At 41.0% G+C, this 17,752-nt stretch overlaps 1 protein-coding gene across 4 annotated transcripts in view; it reads left to right on the top strand.

Annotated features, from left to right (window-relative positions):
• CCDC146 (coiled-coil domain containing 146) overlaps positions 1–17,752 on the top strand; it is a 119,434-nt gene that overhangs the window by 80,974 nt on the left and 20,708 nt on the right. For all 4 annotated transcript variants that reach the window (XM_032305915.1, XM_032305916.1, XM_032305913.1 and 1 more), the window contains exons 4-9: positions 2,447–2,656; positions 7,581–7,638; positions 9,507–9,683; positions 12,054–12,127; positions 13,007–13,234; positions 14,102–14,288. In XM_032305915.1, the coding sequence (XP_032161806.1) occupies positions 2,447–2,656; positions 7,581–7,638; positions 9,507–9,683; positions 12,054–12,127; positions 13,007–13,234; positions 14,102–14,288 (934 nt within the window). The remainder of the gene's footprint in view (positions 1–2,446; positions 2,657–7,580; positions 7,639–9,506; positions 9,684–12,053; positions 12,128–13,006; positions 13,235–14,101; positions 14,289–17,752) is intronic.

The following is a 17,752-nucleotide window of genomic DNA, read 5'->3' as shown; positions in this document are numbered from 1 at the left end:
TCTTCTTACCCCTTCCACCTACCCTAGTCTACTTCTCTTAGCCTCATCACAGTCAGCAGCAGGTGAGAATAGGCTTCCCCAGGATAATTCCACAAAGTTTTCTAAGCACCTGCTATGAACCACTGGGAATCAGGGAGAAGGAGAATGAAGAAAGAAGGGAAATGCAGTTCTGCTGCTACTTCTTACTATTCCCAGCCTCCTTCTTCATTTTCCCCACAACCTCCTGCCTCATAACCTTGTATGATGTCTTCACTCAAAGCCAGAGAGAGACAGCAATGAATAGAAACTCCATCCTGCCATTCCCCATCCATCCGCTCCCCCATCTTCAAACATTAGCCCTACTTCATTCTTGCCCAGAGTCCATTTGGCTACTTTGAGGATGGGAGCCTGGGGGAAGAGTGAAGCACCAGAAGGAGAGCAAGGCTACATTCCTACAAGCTCTTCATTCTCACTCCGCCGCCTACTTACTCAGCTCCACCCACCTTCCTGACAACCAGGAATGCTCTGGCTCCTCCTCCTCTTCCTCAGTGCCAGCCTCCAACTAACTCCTCACCCCCATCCCTCATGGAGACTCCATTTCCCACAACTGGCGCTGACTGCCAGTGTGTACACATAGTTCTCAAGACTCAGGAACTTGGAAGATTTAGATGGAAAGGCTGGGGTAAGCTTTTTCAACATAAATGGGGGAGAGGGACCCATGCAGTTCTCAGGGAATGCTTTGTGGGGTGCTGATTTGGCTTCCTCCTTCCCTGGCCCACAGTTCAGTTCCCTAGGCCCCAGTGACGGACCAAGGCTATGTCGTCGTTTCTTCCTACTTCCAGGTTGTGTTGCAAAACCCTTACTTCCCTTCTGCTACCCACATCTTACCTCCTCTTGACCCTTTAGTTCCCTCTCTTGTCATTACGAACACCCACCACCCTCTCCCACTCCTACGTGCTGGGTGAGAACGGCATGAGGACACACTCTCCACTCCTGCTGCTGAGGTTTTAGCACTGCAGGCACAGACTGCAAATGCTGAACTGAAACCCACTGAGTTTTGCATTGGAACCACGTTATAGAAGTTAAGTTCTCTTCTGCTGACACTGTGTTTCAAATCCACGTGGGTAAATTAGCATTTGTGTTCTGGTTAGAACCCTAGCCACCTTGTCCACTTTTTTTCTGGGGGAGATCAGACACTGTGGCACAAGTCAATGCTTCACGACTCCACAGGTGAAGACTCAGATTAAGGTGACCAGGCAACTTTAGACTGACATGCAAGGAAATGGAGTGGTAAGAAATAACTCTAGCTTTCATTAATAGAAATTATCCGTGTTATCACGGTCGCCACTATTGCTATTTGGGACCTAACATAGTGCCTGGAACATATTATGTCCCAGGAAATGTTTCACTGGATGTTATTGAACAAATGACATGTTAAAGCCAGAGGAAATGGGTGGAGCAGGTGACTTCAGTCGAGACAGCCTTGATCAAGTCATTGGGCATCTCTGCACATGAGGAGACCCCTGAAGGTTTCTCTTGGTGAGGAAGCTTGGTAGGGCGTGCACCAAAGAGCAGTGCTGGCTTTAACACAAGAAATGGCGCCAGTCCTGCTTCCCTAGAGGAGAGACAGCTAGTACGAGGCAGCTGGGTTTCCGAGAAAGATGAATCAAGTCTGCTGATGAGGCTGCAGCTGCCTCCAGCTTGCAGCAGAGGTTGGGGGAGTTTTAGAAGATTCCACCAAGTCTAGTTTCTGTGTCCATTCAGATCTGCTTCTTGCCAGATACTAAACGTTTTTTCCTTGACAGAGACAAGAGCTCCCAGATAGGGAATCGCCCTCAACTGTGATACTCAAGTCCAGCTCTAGCCAGACACTGAAGATAGGATCAGAACTCTGTAAGGTAGTTGAGGTCCACAATTTTATAGGAGAATTTTTCTTCCTGGTTTCCTAGTAAAGTGTCATTAGAAAACTTTGATCTTTCTTAGTTCACTAAGGAGGGAAAGATTTTCTTACAGTTGGATCAGGAGAACTCAGGAATTAGAGAAAGCCAGCATTGCTGGGCCAGTTGAAGGGAGGAACCATTCTAGTCCCTATCATCAACACGCCTGCCAGTCTGGGGAGTCATGATTATTCCTAAGAGTCGAGTACAAGTACCGCATTCCCATCCAACACAGTGCTCTGTCTCTCCCAGCTTCTTGATCTAGACACTAGGGGTAGTACTTGTCACCTGGTGCTTTAGGCGCTTATTCCATCCATTCCCCTTGTGAGACTATGAGCTCTACTCACCTCCAGTACCCAGTACAATACTTGGCACAAAAATGTCACTGAATTGAACTGAACCTGGGAATGAAAGGAACCGGGAGTAGTGTGGACATGTTCCTTCCTCTCGCTGCTAGACCCCCAGGCGAGCTACTACGGGTGTTAAAAGTACCTCCTTCTCATCATTTGAATCTGTTTCATGGAACCCAGCACGCAAGAGTCAGAGGTCCAACTTCTAGAGGATGCCAAACGTTTCACGGAGCAAATACGACAGCAGCAGTTTCACCTGCAGCAAGCGGATGATTTTCCTGAGGCGTTCACCACCGAGGTCTCTAAAATGCGAGAACAACTTCTCAAGTATCAAAACGAATATAATGCGGTGAAAGAAAGAGAGTTCCACAATCAGTACAGATTAAACAGGTAAGTGCACACTTCTCTCATCAAACACACTGAAGACAGAGTGGAGCCAAGCTCTTTCCACATAAACGAAGTCAGAAAAATGAGACTGGACTCGGAAGGAATTTTAGGCACAGTGAGTGGGAGATGGCAACGTTCAAATGATTAAAGCCTAGCTCTCTCCTTGGTATCCTAGAACAGGCCATTCCTGAACAAGGTTACCCAACTTCTAGAAAAAAGCCCAGGTGACAGGGAGACGCCCTCAGGAGGAGATCCCTGCTTTGTTTTCCCTGTGTCAGGAAAGCCATAAACTGTAGCCAAAGAACACACGGCAGAGAACAAGGACTGGTCACATGCTCTCACCCTCTCTCGCCCTGACGGTGGCTCCATGTCCTTTCAGTAGTGCCAGACCATGTGGCTGCATGGTGGGCACCTACAAGCATCTGTAGGCAAATCCCCATGAGCAGAGGGTCACATGTGGCTCCCTCTGTCTTTCTAACATAACAACATTGGTCACATACTCAACCTTATTCTCCTAAACTATTCCTCAGGATCAAGAAACAAAGTAATAATAGCCTTCTGGAAGACACAGTTAATTACTCATCCGGATTTAGAGGAAGTCATTCAGTGAACTGAAGTAGATATGTATTGCTAGAAGGCAAATGTTCCTTCCAAAATCTCCAACATTCCTCCTGCAGAGAAGTGAGTCAGTGGAAGACTTTGTTCAGCAAACCACACTCTCTAGATCGAGTTTCAGAGTAACTACAATCCAAGTTTTGTGCTCTGGTGTGCTGGGTGCTAGGTCCTGAAGAGAAAGCCAAATTATCACTCCTGGAATTTGTTACCTTTTAAGGTGGCAGAACTTTCTCTGAGTATTTTAAGAGTGGGTAGAAATTTCCGACGGAGCGAATATAATTCACTCCTGTTGAGAGCTGAGCAAATGACTTGAGTGACTTTCTGAGGACTCTGTAAGTCCTTAGTTTTGAATCCTCTCGTTGGGGTCTGTGTTTTCAACGCGGGGATGAAGAAGGCTAGCTGACTCAGGAGAATTATATTCGGGGCAAAAAAAAAAATCTGAGTTCTTTTCTGTCTTTCAATCTAAACTTGTTTCAGGCTCACAGTGAGATCTATAAAAAGAAACCCTAGCTATTTGTGTGCTCTGTAAGCACTCTTTCAGTTGAGAAAATAATGAAATTAAAACAATTGGTGGTTGTTCATTAGTATTGAAAATATGAATGCTTGACATTTCCACGAAAGGGTAAGAGGAACATAAGTCAGTTGATATTTAAATTGTTTAAGATTTCCAAGTGTTCCTGCCAAGGAAAAAACCCCAGCAACACCCAGAACCCTTGACTTTTAGGTATAGACAGGCAAATTGTTCACTGAGTTACTTGGGATGGGGAGGCGACCATCACAGTGGCCTACAGTGAACGAGAACATTCAGGACACACATTTGCAGAAATGTTTGGTGTGTATTGTTTTTGGATTTGTAACACATAATACTCTAGCTTGAGCAGACTCCCTCACAGTCTCAAATATTAGCAGCTCAAGAATGAACAAACTTAGTTTAATAGAAACAATGGTAATTCCAAAAGGAGTATCACCAGGAAAGAATTATAGGCTGTATTTCATTGGCTTTAATATATTTTATATTAATGATACAGAAACAAATTCACTCAATGCCCCCTCCCCAGGAAAAAAGTAGATATTTCCATCCCCACCTAAAAATAAAGAAACTAAGCCAGTGAGAGAAAGCCATTCATCCAAATATACAGATGATACTTTTCAGATCAGCACAACAAACTCATTTTATTCAGGGTCTTAATAATAAAAGCCCTAATTAGCACCCCTCCACCCCCAGTATCTTTAGGAACCTCTGAATCATTGGCAACTATGAAAAATAATATATTTTTCAAATGCTCTAGAGAAAAAAATTTTACTCTATAATTTGGTTGATTTTCTCATGTTTCCACACAATATAACTCTTTAATAAATACAGATGGTGATATAATTACAAGGTCAGTTAATAATTAAATGTCACCAGAGTTTTGGTTTTGAGATTAATACTCATTGACCTCTTGAATATGCAGTTTAGGAAAGACTATATAACCTTCTTAAGTTAAATATTATAAATAAATAATGGAGTAATTAAATACTGTTGAAAACTTATTTTTGAACCAAAGCAGAAGTTGCTATCTTTCTAACCACAGTCTCTGAAAAGATTTTCCAATACTCTATTCAGCCTTCTCCTTGCCTTTGCTTGTTACCTTTTGGGGCTTCTCGGCTTTCTAGTAATTCCTCAGCTCTGGACAGCAAATAAATTGTGTCTCTCATGCTAAATCTGAGGTATTCTGACAAGTCTCAGCCATGGTCAGTGATCGCTGTCTGTCATGGGTAGGGACGTGGAAACTGGGGACACCTGTGCTGCCCATGCACACAACTGTCCCGTGACGTTGGCCATGGTGACTCTTTATGCTTCCTAGCTGGTTCCCACCGTCCCTGTGCTGTCATCCAGGTCTGGGTGGCTGTTTTCCATTCTTAGTCTAGTAGTAACAGCAAAGTTGGAACCAAGAAACAAACATCCGGCAAGAAAGGAACAGGGAGTATTTTGGCGATGCATCTGCAATTCCAGAATGTTAGCTATGACGGAGGGGCATCTAGGTCATCAGGATTAGTAGGAAGGAAAAACCCACAGCTGGAACAGATTTCACTCTCTAAACACTTTTTTTTTTTTTTTTTTAATCTTTCCTGCTTTCCTCGTGGAAATTAAGAACAGAATGATCTTAGGACAGGTTTTGCAGGGCGTTGTCTTCATAACTCAAAGAGGATCCCCTGACAAACTTGTTTAAAAGGTAGCTCCAACCCTAAAACTAGTGACTCCAATTTCTGTCCAAGCCTCCCCACCCCGGACAAACTCCCTCTGTGATTCTGAGACATGTCGAAGTTTAACAGCTGTTGGCCCCAGAAGTGGTTCTCAGTCCTGGCTGTGTGTTTGAGTCACCTGAATCTTCTGTCAGTGACCACCAGCCCACGCTTCAGCACCTCCTGATGGGAGGCCACAGCCACCCATCGCAGCCCTTTCTGGCTTTGGACTGGCTGACTCTTAGATGTTTATTGCCTGTGCTGGTTCAAAAATTTACCTCCTGCGATTTCTACCCATTCAGGCTGGAAGATGCCTCCTGCCCATGACAACATCCAGGGCTTCTTCTACTGTCTCTTCACTCATGAGTCCTTAAAATCAAAACCCTTTGATGACATGGTTTCAGTCAGGACTCTCCTGCTGCAGAAAAGAAAGGAGTGTGGAGGAACTTTGACCCTGCAGCAACCCTGAGTCTACAGGAAAGCTAGAAGTGTCAGGCAGATTTAAATTTTAATGTCAATTTAAAAGGTTAAGATTTAATATTTATCAATAGGCACAAAAGTGGTTTTCCTTTATTTCAGTAACGCCATGCAAAAAGGAGAATCTAAAAGGAGGGAAAAAAAAAGAATGCATGATGATATTTACTACATTTTTTTAAGTGAAAAACTGAAAGCATTCTAAATTCTAAAAAAATAATGGATATTTAAATAATAATGTATGCCAGAGGCTTGATATTGAGTCAGAGCTAGGTTTCCAGGCTTGAATGTCAGTTCAGCCTTGACTGTGTGACTTTGGAAAAGGTGCTTTAACTCCTGTTTCTTCATTTGTACAATGAAGAAAACAATACCTACTTGGTAAGTTCTGAAGTTTAGAAATGATGTGTGTAAATGACCTGATACAGAGTTACTGAAAATAATTTAGGATTATTTTATTATGCAACATCTACCCACTAGGAAACTTTGAAACTATTAAGTTATTAATTATGAAGTCTGAAGATATTTTTAATTGGGAAGATATTTTTAATTACATGTTTGGTAAAAATGGATTTACTCATCTGTAAACATTTTGTAAATATTATTAAAAGATACAAGAAAAGTAAAAATGGTCAACTGTGGTGAATAGGATGGAATTATGAATGATACATTTCTCTATTAAATAGGAAAATATGCATCCTTTTAAGGAAAAAAATCAGCTTTTCTTAATAAAAAACACATGATAGAAATATAACTAGTTTAAAATGTCCTAAAGAATTAGTCATCTTATGTTTGCTTAAAGAAAAGATCTTTTTGTACTTATTTACAAGTAAAAGCTGTAGAGTCTTCTATTGTGGGAGAGTTTCACGTCATCATTTTTGGAACTCAGGGGCATTAAGGGGGCCTTTATAATCAAAACATGGCAGCACTCTACCACCCCCTGGTGGCAGGCTGGGTGAGGTGTATGATCACTCGGTTGGAAGTAGAGTACCGTCAATTTGTACGCAAGCTCTAAAAGTGAAGGCATATGTATTCAACACTCTGACCGTTCTACATCAGCCTGTGGCCCAGACAGCTGACCTATATTAAATTCCATTGGCACATACTTATGATGCTAACTTTAGTTTATATGATTGCATTTAATAAAAATTCCTAAAAAAAAAAAAAAAAAAAACCACCTGGTGCGCAAGCGTCTTTAGCTCCAAGGTCCCAGACCTGTTGGCTAGCGAGAGCTCCTTATTTGATGGAATCAGAGGAAGGCACTGCAGTAATCCAGGCAGGCACTGGTTCATTGTAAATAGTATAAAAGCAGGCCCAGGGCCAGCCTGGGAAGGGGTCAGAGTTCAGGGAGGAGGTGCTGGGGCAAGTAGCTGTGATGTGGTGAGTTAACTGTTCTAATGGATGGGTGTACACGGTGTTGTGAGAGGACCGGGTGGGTGGGGGGAGGCCCCTAACCAGGAGTCACTGAAGCCATCATAGAGAATGGACGCCAGGTGACCTGGCAAACAAACATGGAAAGCACACTCTAAAAAAGCAGAAGGTTATTACTGCAGAAATAGCTTACTCTTTTGTACATTGTCAAACTTGTTGGGTTTTGTTTGTTTGTTTTTTACAGCTTAACAGAAGAAAAGAACCTCATAATAAAGGAATTTGAGAAGATTCCTAAGCCAGGAGTGAGTCTTAGATGGTCTACAGTTTGTTAAATACAACTGGTATCAAACATCCCTTTTGATAAATAATGTTTATCACAACAATCGTGCGCTGAGACATTTGAAAGATCCAAGAGTCTTAAGTATGGATAATACTAAAAGGAATAACTTCTGGAATGCACACAGTGACGCCTACTACAGACTTCGCTATCTGACCTCTAATTCAGGCTGTGTTTAGTTGGACAGTATCTGCTTTGTTTTTAGGGGGAAAAAAGGATTCTGTGGTTGGCACATAAAAACATTATTTTTTGCATAACTGTTACTCTCAGAGCTTCCTGAACATCTCGAGCTTATTATAAGAAATTTTCATGAAGGAAATGTTTCACTTATCTATTCCTACATAACAAACTGCCCCAGAACTTAGTGGCTTAAAGCAGCCAACATTTCTTTTTCTTCCTTTCCCCACCCCCCAACAGTTCTGAGTTCTGGTCTGAGCTGGTTCATTTGGGGCTGGGTAGTCTAGGACGGCTCCACTCACATGCCGGCCAGTTGGCAGGTTAGCTGGTCTATGATGACATGTTACCAGTTAGTCACATAATGGTAGGAGAGTTTCTGGCCTCAAGAAAAAGACAAACAGCCTCAAGTAATGGCAAATCCCAACACACAAGACTTCAAGCATCTGCTTTTGGAATATTTCATTGGCCAGAGCAAGTCACACGGCCAAGTCTAAACTCTAGGGGTAGAGAAACAGGCTCTACCTTGTAATGAGAAGAATGGCAAATACCCACAGGAACAGGAATTTGAGTCCTTTTGTCATGCTCTATCACACAAAGTAAAAAGAAATGTCATTACACTTTGCACGGTTCCCCTCTTCTGAACAGTTGTATTTCCAAAGTGTGCTATTGGTATTTTAATTCTAAGGCACAAAAACCTGTTCAGCATAGAGTAAAATACTACTTTTTATTGGTGTGTTTGTGTGTATGTATATATGTGTGTATATATATATATATACACACACATAATATATGTACATATATACACATATATTATGTATAGACATACATAATATATTATATATATAATAGTGTATAATATATATTTTATGCTATTATAAAGTACACCTATCATTTGCCACACAGATTTTATGGGGACGAGCATTTTTAATTTTAGCCAGATCACAGGATCACTAATTTAACCCTCTCCCAGCAGCAGTAGAGGAGGGAGGGATGCAGAAAGCCCAGAGCAAGTTTAATGGATCCATTCACTCAGTCATAAATAATGTGTAGATTTTCTGAGTGTAGGACTTCTCTCCCATAAGTCAAACAATCCCCAAGGGAACAAAGATGTGTTATGAGTCTGGGGTGGAGGGCCTTTGGGGAGAATGGGTTAGAGAAGTAATATCAATAAGAAAGTGGGGGATTAAGAAGCACAAAGGGTTGGGTTTCCTATATATGAACTCCATAGTCTTTAATTCTCACGTGGGACTCAGGTTAACCATAAGCCTGATAGTCAAAGATTATTTGCACCTCATGTCAAATCACAAGGTTACTAGAAAATAGGCTGGAAATTTTTGCTAATGTTTTTTGGGTATGAAATAAAAATTACCTCAAAGAGGACACATTTAAAATGCAGGATAGACAGGAGCACTAGTTAAAAAAACACACACACATACAACTCTGACTCTCATGTTAAATGTTTAATACATGACATACAACTGTCATGCCTTTATTGAAGATGTCAGAAATCATTATTGTATGTAACCTTATAGAAATCGTTCATGGAGCTCAAAACAGATATAATCAAAATGGTGCATAAAATTATTTTTCATTTGATTTTTGGGTAGACAAATACTTGCTCAGGCTCTATATAACCAATTTTGATGACTTTTAAAGGAAATGGAGAAGAAGATGAGACTATTGAGAGAAAGCACTGAGGAATTACGTAAGGAAATAATGCAGAAGAAACTGGAGATCAAAAATTTACGGGAAGATTTGGCATCTAAGCAAAAGCAATTACTAAAGGAGCAGAAGGAACTAGAAGAACTATTGGAATATCAGGTCAACCTAAAGGTATGCTACTTACAGCTTATAAATGCTTAAGCATTGTGCCTGCATGGATGTCAAGACGCACGGTTATCAAGACTAAGCACGCAGGTTTGACAAAGAGGGGCAGCATCACATCAACTGGAACATTCGGTGTTGTGACTGATCCAATCCAACTACACCCAGGCCCTAGGAATTCACAGAAGACCTGGTAGTCCTTCCCCAATGTGGAGCTCTTGACCCAGGGAAAAGACCTCTCTAGGGGCGCCTGGGTGGCTCAGTGGGTTAAGCCTGTGCCTTCCGCTCAGGTCATGATCTCAGGGTCCTGGGATCGAGCCCCGCATTGGGCTCTCTGCTCAGTGGAGAGAGCAGAGAGTGGGGCTCTCTGCTCCCTCTCTCTCTCTGCCTGCCTCTCTCTACTTGGGATCTCTCTCTCTGTCAAGTAAATAAATAAAATTTAAAAAAAAAATCTCTCTAGACCTCACCAAGCATTTTGGCATTAGAATTGAATATGGTTTCACTCATATATGGAACATAGGAATGGCGTGGAGGTCCAGAGAGGGAGGGAGGGAAAGCTGAATGGGAAGAAATCAGAGAGGGAGACAAACCATGAGAGACTCTGGACTCCAGGAAACAAACTAAGGGTTACAGAAGGGCTGGGGGGTGGGAGGCTGGGTAGCCAGGTGATGGGTATTGAGGGCACGTGTTGTGATGAGCACTGGGAATTACATGCAACTAATGAATTATTGAACACTACCTCAAAAACTTATAATGTGCTATATGTTAGCTAACTGAACATTAAAAAAAAAAATCACAAACACAATCACTTCTTTGAAGAGCAACCAGATGTATATTTGTATAACTTTATTCTTGTCTATTTGATTCCACTCTATTCCCTTCTCCCCATGAAAGTGATGAAGACTTTGTTTATGCATTTATGTTTTAGGAGATCATTAAAATTCATTTTACTTTGAAATATATGTAACTCTCAAAAGATGATTTAAATAACCTAGAGTTATTTTAAAAACAACAACAGCCGAGACTCATGGCTTAAAGGACAGTTATGATTACTTTAACCTCTTTTTCCTTAAGGGTCTTAGAGCAGTCAAACAAGGCAGAACCAGCTGCTCCCTGCCGTGCAGCACCTGAGCAGAGACAGATTTGCAAGGCGCCCCGCAAAGCTAAAGCTTCAGGCCCCTCACTTGCATGAACCTCTTCCAAAGCCCTGTGCCTATTTACCGTTTGTACTTTTTACTTTTTCTTAAAGAGCCCCCCCAAAAATCCTAAGAGTCTCAGCCTTAACATAACTTAAGGACTGAGCAAGATCCCAGGGAGAAATACGCTACATGGCCATGAAGTGTACAACTTCCACGCATATGTGCTACCCCAGGCCCTGAAGTCAATGTGATCCTCAGGCAGGAAGGGCTGTTCCAGAACCCTGCTGTGTACATGAGGTGCTTGAGGCTAAAACTCAACCTTCTGTGAAGCCACAGAGCCTAGTAGAAAGTGGTTCTAGACAATGTTACCTTCTGATCTAGGCCTTACTGCTTACTAGCTGTGTGACTTTGGCAACATTATTTGAATTCCCTCCACACGAGTCTTAGGGATCCCTAGGAGCAGAGCTTCTAGTACTCAGACAAGTATTCATGGAGAGAGGACACCAAGGAGAATCTGATAGAAGAGGGAGGGAAGTAGCACAGAGCTGGGAAGGAGCTTTGCCAAAATGTGTTTTCAGGAGAACTCTAGTCTCAACCTAATCCCAGGAGGAACTCTAGACCACGAATGCCACCCAGAAGTAGAGGGGATGAGCTGTGTTACATCACCACATCCATTAGTCATTGGTCACAGAGGGCTGCCTTCTTCCCTCTACTCCTTAAGAGACTGCTCTTCTCAACCAGGGCAATCCTACAGAGAGGAGAACAAGCATGGGCTCTTAGCAGCCAAACCCTGGAACCATGAAGATGGGCGGACCTTACATTCTGCTACCTCTTTTTTTTTTTTTTTTTTTAATTTATTTGAGAGAGAAAGAAAGAGCACAAGAGCACAAGAGGGTGAGGGGCAGAGGGACAGGAAGAAGCAGGCTCCCCACTGAGCAGGGAGCCCAATGCAGGGTTTTATCTCAAGACTCTGGGATCACGACCAGAGCCAAAGGCAAATACTTAACTTACTGAGCCACCCAGGCATCCCCAGCTACTTCCTCTTTAAACTGCTAACCACAACTATCTTATATAAGGTCACTGTGAGTATTAAATGAAATAATTAAAGCACCCTGGACAGTGCAGGACAGACAGCAGGAATTCTGTACATTGCAATTCTTTTCTTTCTGTTTAATTTTCTTGTCTTAAATACTTCTGGTCTAAGACTACATAATTTAACATGGTTCCATTTTTTTGCTAGGATGAAGTGGTTCACCATCAAGCTGTTCCTGTACAAATTGGAAAAGAGATAGAAAAAACAACACGCAAAAAAGTGTATGATTTAATATTATTTTTAGGCCCTCCCAGCCTACTCTCCCCCAAGTTAGTGTGCATGCTAAGAGTATTACTCATTGAACACATCAAATTATGATTATAACCTTTGAAATATCTGCATTTGGCCCTGTCTAGGTTATGTTTATCAAGTTCATTAGAAGAAAGTAATGCAGCATATTACTATCATTCATAACACTTAGGTCTTAATTTGGGGACAATATTCTTTTCCCAACTTATAAATCGAATCTGCATGGAGAACTCCAACTGACTTTAACAGAGCTATGCAAAAGATAAGTTATTTGAACTGTGTTGGATTTCATGCTCTGGGAGTGTGTGAGCCAGCCAGAAGACTAAAGCCCAGATGACAGCAACACTTTCCTTTGCCAACTATTCACATGGGGGAACACCCCTGAACATTCACAGTAGATTTGGAGGCAGAAATCATGGAGGGAGTTCTCAAGGTTTAGAGGAACCCAAAATGATACAGATAAGTGAAGATACGAAAATTCTGGAGAAAGAGTATGATTGCTCTGGTGAGGAGGAAAAAAAAAAAGCAGGCATTAGTAACAGTTCAAAAAACCATATCACCACCACCAAAGTTGAAAGATTCAGGGAGGCTGGTCAGGATGAGGTAGATCCAAGGAGATGCTGCAGTGGGGATCTGGGGAGAAAGGGAGGAGATGGGACAAATCACTCATTGGCACTCAGTGGAGATACCCACCAGCCCGTGATCTTCACCCCACCTCTGAATTCATCACTGGCTCTTCTGTTGCCTTTTCAGGAAGCAATAGGTAAAGACAGCATGGGCTCACACGTGTGTGCATGGGCATATACACATTTACCTATGTATCTGTACATGTATGTATGTATCCCACACAGAGAAATGGAAAAGAAAAAAATCGTCTTGGAATATGAACTCAAAGAGCTAAATGACTCACTAAAGAAAGTTGAAACCAAAATTAATTCTATAATGGAAGAGAAGGAGGATGTAATAAAGGAAGTTGAGAGCAAACGAGCCTTACTTGAAATCAGAGAACGAGAATATAACCAGTTGGTCAAGCTCCTGGAATTAACTAGAGAGAATGAAGCAACTTCACTAACTGAAAGGTTAGTAATATTTCTGTGTATCTGTCACCCAAACTTGTGTTCAGTTTATATCTGAGGATTCAACACATAATCTCAAACAGACTTATGTTGATTCAGTTAAACATTTTATAAATTTTTAAATAGATTTTTACCATTAATAAAAAATATTAAATAAACTATTTCCAAATATTTTTCTCACCCTTTACTCATCATTTTCCTCAATTTCTGATGACTGAACCTTAAGGACACTATGTGTTTTTTGGTAAGTTTTTGAAATGTGCCTCTGAAAACTGTATCATTGGAGGATGCTATAGTTGAGGGATTTTTTCCTAAAGATGAGTGGTTTTTCTGAGGTAACCATGACTTTCTCCTAGTGGAAATAACCTCCTGGTGCAGTTTCCTGGGAAGGTGTTAATTCCTATTTTTAAATAAAATTTCAGCCTCTGAGCCTCTGTATCTGCTGAGCTGCTATTCCATTTGTGTTTTTTATAAGACTGTGGGACTCTAAGATTCATTGAATCTTGTAACACTGAAAAAAAAAATAAAATAAAATGTTCAAATGCCCCCAACATATTATAAATAACTTTTCTTTGCAAGGGTGATAGAAAACATAGTGCTCACTATGGGCTTAACTATCCTCTCATTAAGAAGGTCATTAACATTAGGATTTTGTAAATTGAACATTCATTAAAGATGTATTTTAATGTGAAAAAAAAAAAGACTGTGGGACTCTAAATGACACCAAACAAAGTTGCTTTTGGCATTATTTAAAATCTCATTCTCGTATGAGGATAGTTTCTGTATGAATATGCTGAGCGTGCGGTCTTGAAAAACATGAAAGGCAGTTGATGACAAATCGCTTTCATGTTCTCTCTTTACCTGGAACAGAGGGATCTTGGATCTCAATTTACGAAACTGTCTCATTGACAAGCAGAACTACCATGATGAGCTTTCTCGTAAGCAGAGAGAAAAAGAACGAGATTTTCGAAATTTAAAAAAGACGGAGCTGCTCTTGAAAGTGTCCTGGGATGCCCTCACTCAAACTCAGGCACTACATCAAAGACTTCTATTAGAGGTGGGTGCTCTACACCGCTTTTTGACTTTTCAGGATCAGTGCTACCTTTCTGAAGTCAAAATATTTTAAGAAGTTGTTTTTGCTATCAATAAAGAAAAGGAAATCAGAGAATGCTAATTTTAAAATGCATCAAGCCCATCATAGAGGCTCTGTCTTGCAATATTTTTCAATCTCTTTTTGCTAACCCAAGGTTAGAGACATGACTTGTTTGGATCAGGCATCAGCCTGGCCAGCGGAAGCAGTCGGGCCATCGGTTCTGGACAAGCTCCAGGGTTCACTACAGAGTAGGACCAAGTGGACTACTGTCTTGACCAGTTGAAAGAATCATATCCAGAATGATGTCATTTGTAGACTGTAACAGACAGGGACTAGATCAAATTAGGTAAATATAGATGGTTAGTTAGCCTACACCTACAACAAGCCAAGGGCCACTAGAACCCAGGCTACCTGGCTAATTCCGTGCAGTATTCAGGGATGTACTCCAGTCAGAGGATGCTCAAGATAGCTCTTCCCTTCTGTCTACTACTTTTCTGTTCCTCTCTCTCCCCACTCAGGTGGTACTCCCTGTGCTAACTGACCAACCACTGCTGGAAGGCAGTAAATCCTTGAAAAGAACTGCATCCTTTGGTGGAAAAGAGATCAGTCTCTGAGATGAGACTAGGTGTATAAAAACCATACTCATTCTCTTCAGTACTGTCATGCTCTGTGACCTTATGGAGGCTCATGATCTCAGAAACTTAAACACAAGTCTCCAACTGTGGTAGACACTTCCAATCCTAACCTATGCTTAGTTCTCTCCTTCTGTGCATATAGGAAACGTCTACTGTCTTGCATCTTTGCTGTGAGCAAAGTCACATGACTAGTTGTGGCCAGTGGATTGTGGACAGAAGTGACAGGTCATCTCATTGCCAGTGTGAGACCTCTAGCTCTTTCTCCTCTCCTAATGCAGTTGTGGAAGTACCTGAGGATACGGAAGTGCTACAAAATGAAAGCAGCCCCAATGCTCCGCCAGTAGTGGTCTTGGACCATTGCCTTGACTGGCCACAGGGAATTAAGCCTTCATGGTTGGAGCTATGATAGCTGGGGATTGTTTGTTTCTGTAGCATAACCCAGCTTCTCAGACACCAATCTTCAGCAAGGTGTGGACAAAAGTGGTTAGGGTTAGGAGTGTGACAAATGGCTAGGTCTTGGTCCTGTGGTCAGATGGCACTCACAAATCTGTTTTGGTTTTTTTTTTTAAATCTCAGTGGGGCAAAATGTGCTTTTTACACTTTTGCAAAACAAACAGAACAGTTATGTTCTCGTATACCTCTGGTGTTTTTATTACAGTTCCAGCAGATAGATTAATTCTGGCATCATTGTGAAATCTCTTTAACTTTTGAAATGCTTTTTGCTTTAAAAGCTTACTTTGTCTGCTATTAGGATGATATAAGTTATACTAGCTTTTTGGGATTAGATTTTGCACGGTATTTCCTTTTCCATCCATTTACTTTCACCCTTTCTGTGTCCCTACTTAGATGTCTTTTATATGCAGCACATACTTTTTAATATCTGGTCTGAAAATTTCTACCTTTTACTTCTTGTATTTAGTCCAAAAACATTTAATGTGGTTATGGATCTTCTTGGGGTTTTGTCTACTCTATTATTATTGCTTTCCCTTTGTCCCATCACTTTTATGTTCCATTTTCCCCTCCTATATTTCCTTCTTTTGGATGAATTAAACAGATGAATTGTCCTGTTTCTATTTCCAGTTGTTCCATTTGCCCCATTTTAGGTTTGCTTTAGTTAGTTTTGCATTCTCTTTCCATTCTTCGGCCTAAGGTGGTTAGCCTAAAGTTGACAACGTTCATCTTTGACTTCGATTGGAGTCCGTATAGATTAATAATTTACTGCTTTCCAGACAGTGCTAGAACCTTTGAAGACTTTAACTCTATTTGCCTTTGCAACTCTTATGCCTTCAAACATATTTTTTAATCCAACTTTTCAAGCTATTTTTGTTAGGAGTACTGGTTTACTATAAGCTATGCCATCTTAGCGCATTACAATAGTTAAATTGGAATTTTGGGCAAAGACAGCTCCTGGGGCTATCATCTTATATTGAAGAGTGGGGAAACTGTAAAGCCGTTTGGGAGCTGTTTCTGATGAGAGGCGTGCCCCTATATGTTGACCTGGCTGGACATAAATACATAAGGAATGGCCTTAACCCAATGGGAGACTGTAGGAGAATGTTCACAAGTTGTTCAGATTTTAATAAATAGTAGCTATTTATATTAGGGCACTTCACAAAATAGCACCCCTTGAACAGAAAACTAACAGCAATGGAAACATATTAAAGTCCTCTTCCTTTATTGGTTTCGCGAAAAATCTGTTTTTGCCCCAGTGCAGTTTGTTTCAGTGAGAGACTATCTTCCTCTGTGACCTTGTGGCTTATAATTAGCCCGTCCACAGTCCTATGCCGGCTGGCAGTACTTGAAAATAGTCACTCCCAGCATGAGCGAACATTTCAGCCTTGCATGTGGTCCAAAAAGGAAAGAGATAAAAGGTAAGCATGAAGGCCTCCGACTACTTTTCAGACTTCGTTTCCCCCTAGAGACAGTTGTTTGATTCTCCCGTGGCTTTTGACTGTAGAGACTCCAGAAATTCAAGCCACAAACCTCATGAAAGTTTGAAATATTTTAGGAAAGTATCAAAGCCTTAAAGAAACTGAGGTTCTTTTGATATCAAGTAATTGGGATGTTTACTGTGACAGAATCATGTCTAACTTCTTAACTTTTATGGAAGTGACTAATGTTTGTTCATGCATTGAAACTGTCTGGAAGAACAGACACTAGACTATTAACAGTATCTCCTGGGGAGTAATATTTGAAGTAAAGTTAAGGGGCAGATGTTTAATTTCTTACTTTACACACTATTTTTTTTTTTGGTTTGGTTACAGTAAACACATTTTTTTCCTAAGTATGAAAAGCGAATCTGTAAAAACCCAAACAAAGAACTAAAATAAATAAGCATACAAAACCTGCTGATAGATGTAATTTGGGGCTGAAGTGTAATGATAAATATCTCAAGTCACCCCAGTATTAGAACATAACTAGAACATAACTAGACTCAATTTGGCCAGAAGTAACAGAAATTCAATTACTATGGCTTAACTAGGGGATTGTTCTATTCATATAATAAAAAGTCCAGAAGTAGGCCCAGGATCCTCTTAGCTCTTTTTTCTGTCATCCTTAACATGTATATTTTGTTTTGAAGGTCACAAGACCTTCCATCTTTAGGATAAGATCAAACAAAAGTGGGGAATGGAGAGAATAAAATGCATATGGTAGATGACTCGGTTGACTCTGACTTTTTTTTTTTTTTTAAGATTTTATTTATTTGATAGAAAGAGAGACAGCAAGAGAGGGAACACAAGGAGGAGTGGGAGAGGGAGAAACAGGCTTCCTGCTTAGCAGTGAGCCCAATGC

The sequence above is a fragment of the Mustela erminea genome, chromosome 11, assembly GCF_009829155.1.
Source record: "Mustela erminea isolate mMusErm1 chromosome 11, mMusErm1.Pri, whole genome shotgun sequence".
Lineage (NCBI taxonomy): Eukaryota > Metazoa > Chordata > Mammalia > Carnivora > Mustelidae > Mustela > Mustela erminea.
The sequence above is the reverse complement of the archived record's forward strand: the minus strand, read 5'-3'. Positions and strand labels throughout refer to the sequence as shown.